The 5,000-nt window shown below is 41.0% G+C and overlaps 1 protein-coding gene across 1 annotated transcript in view; it reads right to left on the reverse strand.

The window, feature by feature from the left end:
• The window catches only part of LOC119578028 (mitochondrial 2-oxodicarboxylate carrier-like), a gene marked incomplete at its 3' end in the record, with an annotated part of 28,916 nt that overhangs the window by 14,321 nt on the left and 9,595 nt on the right, over positions 1-5,000 (reverse strand). The window contains 1 exon segment of the mRNA XM_037925741.1: positions 360-565. Coding sequence (XP_037781669.1) covers positions 360-565 — 206 coding nt within the window.

Raw genomic sequence — 5,000 nt, forward strand, 5'->3', positions numbered from 1 at the left:
ACGATTTCAACTCCATGATGCCACACACTGCTTATTTTATTCAGACTATAGACCGAATAATGATCAACTATGGAGTCTATATAACAACAAAAATACCCTTCAGTCTCGATTTATCAGGAAGTTTGGCAAGTAGAGACTTTAAAAATAATGAAAACTGAAAATACAACATATCTTAGTAGTATTACGAAGAAACGGCATGGGATGCTGGTATTTGGCATGAGTGGTTGTGCATGCTAGGGCGATGATATAAGCCCCCGGCAGCGAGGCCCCGGCCTCTATGAATGCTACCCGTCAGATATGGGTTAAAAAGACTGCAACTAGATATAAAGTAAATAAAACATATATATACATATATTAACCTTTACAGCACGCTTTGGTGTTTCAACAAGAACAGGTGGGATGACACCTTTATAAAGAGACAAAATCCCCTCATTTCTTGCCATCTTCCGCATACAATCATAAACTGAGGTGTAATAATTTGGATCACCAGTGACTCCTTTTGTCTGAATCTGGAATCGTGTCTTCACCACATCTAAGGGATGCATGATGCATATCTCAGTGAAACCTGAAATGATGAAAAATATAAGTTCATAACCTATGCTAAAAACAATAACAGTAACAATATTCATACAGAATTATCAACTTCAACTCCATCAATGTACATTTCGGACTGGTTCCTATAGCTTAAAACAATTAATATATACTTTGCTGAGTAATAACAGTATGTTATTTATCTATACAAATGAAAAAAAAATTAAAAACTTAATTCACAAAAAGGAACTCACATAAACAAAATAACAACATTAATAATGTTAACAAAAGTATTAAAATTAAAACCTTTTTTCACATTATTTAAGGAATGGGGCAAACAGTTATGATCAGGTGGGCCTAGTAATTGACACACTAAACTAGTGGGCATTACAGTACCTAATATGGCTATGATGATGATGAAAAAAAAAATTAGATTCATTATAAAGGTGAAAAAGAAAAAGCTAAAAGCATTAATAATGCTAATCTGTCATTCTACTTTTGTCATATGCCCGGACAAAAATATAAATGATAATGACCTCAAAGGTCATGTCTGGGTGCTGAAAAGTTCTCTTCTGTTCCAGTATTTACTCATTTGTGTGCTTCTTTCCTAATCTGGATCTTTAGAGAACTATGTATGTTTTATTTATTCATTTATTTTTAATCCCTCCTCTCTTTCTCAGTGTCTATGGTATCCTTGGGTCTATGTTCCTTGTGATTTTTTACTCCCTTTCTCCAGTGAGGCTAGAAGGTTGTGGAGGCATAGGTAGAGTGCTTTCCTTCTCTTCACCCCTGTGTCCCTTGTGGCAGATGGCTTGGGATGTAGAGGGGGGTGAGGTTTGCCCAATTTTGGATGTACTTTGCCTGCCTGGTGATTAAACTCAATGGGTATTTAGGAAGGAGCTCTTGCATTATTTCCATCTGTAAATGAGTGGGCAATGCTCTATCTGTGAGCCATAACAAGAAGAGCACTAGCTTCAGGAAGGACAATATTTCCGTTGTCAGGATCCTATTCCTACTGCTGTGTCTGGCAGCACAGGGTGCATTACAGAAATATTACAAGAACATAAAGAAATGACACAAATAACACAATATTACTTACTGCTATTGCCCCTGCACAGTTATAAACTACTCAGAGAGAAGATATGGAGTGTGCAAGCATATCAAATGACAAATATAGACATTGGAAAATGGCAGAAAAAGAGATAACATTGCAAAGGGGAGGCAAAGACTCTTGACAACTGCACAGTGTTTGTGTGGGCTGGGTCTTTGAGCTATGAGCCTAATACCTGGCACCTGCATCCAGTGGGTTCAATGTGGTGCTCCTTGCTCAGCCACTAACCCTTTACCTTATTCCTCAGGCTGTGGCATAGGACAGAAGACTGACACCATATTCCTGCAGTCAAGGGTACCCACCTTAGTGCCAATAGCTTTTTCTTCTTCTCTGGACTCTGCCTTGAGCATACTGGCCTCTTCTTGGTGCAATGCAATGTGTTTTATCACAGGTTTTGATCTTGAACTCAGGATGACAACAGAGGGCTCCATGTTCCATCAGTCAGTGGCACTCATCATAGTGCCAGTGTCTACCAATTACCTTCCTAGGTTTTACCTAAACTATGTTAACCATTCCTCAACATTACAGGCTTTGACATGGGACTGGGTCACAGCAGGCTCACCTACCCTGCCACCCCAGAGTAAGCACCTGCTGTTCATTGGCCTCACTTGCTGATGGCTCCTCTTCTCCCCCACTACTGTCCTCTTTCAGTCCACAGGTGCAGAGGAGTACTCCTGCTCTGTACTATTGCAGTTGAGGGTGCCCACTGTTAGTGCCTGTAGCCCTTGCCTTCCCCACACTGGGCTCCCCCTCAGAGCAACACTACATGGTTTTCTACAGGCTTTGATCTTGGACTGAGTATGACACAAGAGGAATCAGAGCTGCAGAGTGAGCATCCTCTCACACACTTGTCAGGCTAGTTTGCTTCTGCAAGCTGCCCTCCCACAACCCTGCCATCCTTTCTTGGTAGGCAGGTATGGATGGGTGCTTCTACCCAATCACATAGCCTCATCTGAGCACTTTGACACAGTTTCTACAGGTTTCTAATTTAGACGGAGGCCAACACAGGAGGACTCTGTAATCTTTTAGTGCCTGTAACCCATGACTACCAAAGTTCTGCATAAATCACATTATCATACTGAAGTGCTGACTGCTGTGCTGTAAGTCCCTACTGGGCACGGGTGATGTAGTAGTAACCATTGTATTTACTGCAGATCATTATTACAGTAATAACGATAGACTGCAATGTGTGCATGCAATCAGAATCAACAGTCAGTCATATTAGAGAATAATAACCTTCACAATCTGTTCTACATTACCATCACATCATGAAAAAATCTGACTTACGGGCAAAGTGACATGAACATGTCATGGGAAATTCTAGCTGTGGGCCGAGGTGACACTAACGTGCCGTTGTGAGCATTTTGGATGAAGGACAGGGTGACTGGAAAGACACTCGGTAAGTGCACAAACCTTTTGTAGGGTGATTAGATTTTGGCATTTAGAAAGGAGATTTTGCATTATTTCCATTGATAAAAGAGTGTGGCATGTAGTATCCATGCGTCATGACTGGAGGAGTGCCGGCTTTAGGGAGGATGCTATTTCCATTTTCAAGCTTAGCATCCTATATCTGGCCGCTTTAACATGTGTCAAAGGTTGTATTGCAGAAAATTGAATATTATGAAAAAATCAAAAAGATTACTATAATAACAAAATGTTACTTATCTTACATGTAGTTATGGACTACCTAGAGAGATGATGCAGAGTCTGTGCAAGGAAAAAAAGTCTATAAATGACATATGTGGACAGTGTAAGATGGCAAAAAAGCTAAAAACACTTCTGCATAAAAAGAGAAAGTAACATTGCAAGAGGGAGGTAATAAATCTTGTCATCGCACACGAATGTTTGTGCACCTTCAGAGTGGCTGCTCAAATAAGCTTAATGTCTGAATTTAGGCCATGTGATTGCCATGAAGCACCAGGATCCAATGGTTAAAATTGGTTGTAAGCTTTAGCAGTATATTTATATACTTGTTATGTATCATATATTCTTTACATATCTTACATACTGTCTGTGTGAATATGCAATGGTTAATGGTTAGAAGAAATAAATGTGCTAGACAACAAAGGTCATATAGCACTACGGTAAAGTATTGTGGTGAAAAGGGTGGAAACGAGTTAACAATCAGGATAAGATGTGTTAGATGTCAAAGGTTGTAGAATGCTGTAGGATAGAATGGTAGTAAAAAGGGTATAGAGCAGGGGCAAATGGAATACAGTGGGGATTTGTAAGTGGGGATGGGGTTAAAGGTATAGGGAGATCAGATCAAATAGAAAGCATTGTCTGAGGAAGGGAGAGTAACACTGTATGAGGAAAACTGCAAACAAGCTATTATGAAACAATCAAACGGTAATATGGTAAGAAACGATAGTAGGAGAAGAATCCAGAGAATGAAATAAAGGAACGCAGGAAGGTGGTGAAGTATCGTGAAGAATGTAAGGAGGGGAGAGATCTGGAGAAGGACATTGTTGTGACATAAGGGAGTGATGTGAGCATCTAGGTGTGAGTGGTAAGGATAACTGGGAGGGAAGAGGGAATGGTGAAGAACATGGAGGAAGAGAGGATGGGGTGTTTTTTGGATAAGTGGGAGGAAGAGGGGTACAGGGAACCTGAGGAGGAGGATGGATATCAGCAAATACTTTGAATGTAGTGTGAATAAGAAGAAAGGGATTAGATGGTGGATGAGGTAGTGGATCATTCTCTTGGGTCATGTTTAGGAACTTTTGGATGTCTTCAAGAGTTTCTGGAGGGGAGTAGGGTGGGAAGATCTGAGAAACAAAGGTTTTCTTGTGTGGAGGAGAAGAGGAAATAGATGTCCAAGGAGCAGAGGAAGAGGTGGGTGTAGGAGAGGATGTGGTAGGAAAAGATGGAGTGGAACATTTAGATTGTCTGGTGTGACAGGTAGAGTGAGAAGGAGGAGGGGTAGGCACCAGGGAAGTGGTAGAGATTGGAGTATCTAGATTTAGACTGGAAAATAAATTTGACTGGGCAAGAGAGGGAGTAGAGATAGGATGGTTTGGGGTAGAGGGAAGAAATACTGGGGAAGACACTGAGCCTTCTTGAGAAGATGGAAGGGGAGCAGAACGAAGTACAGTTTTGGAATAGGTAGAGAGAAAAACTCTTGTTGGTATACTTCTTCTCTGGCCTCACGCAGAGTGAGGCCTAGTTTGAATCTGAGAACTGCTACCTCATATTCGAGCTTAAAGGCAAGGCAGTACCAATGAAATACATTATGAGAGCCACCACAATTGGTACATGTGCATGACTGAGCAGAGCAATTTGAACAGTCGTGGCTGTGTAGTGACAGTGTTTGGCTGGGTGACCAAAATGCCAACATTTTTGACACTGACAGGGAAGA

This window comes from Penaeus monodon, chromosome 10, assembly GCF_015228065.2.
Source record: "Penaeus monodon isolate SGIC_2016 chromosome 10, NSTDA_Pmon_1, whole genome shotgun sequence".
Lineage (NCBI taxonomy): Eukaryota > Metazoa > Arthropoda > Malacostraca > Decapoda > Penaeidae > Penaeus > Penaeus monodon.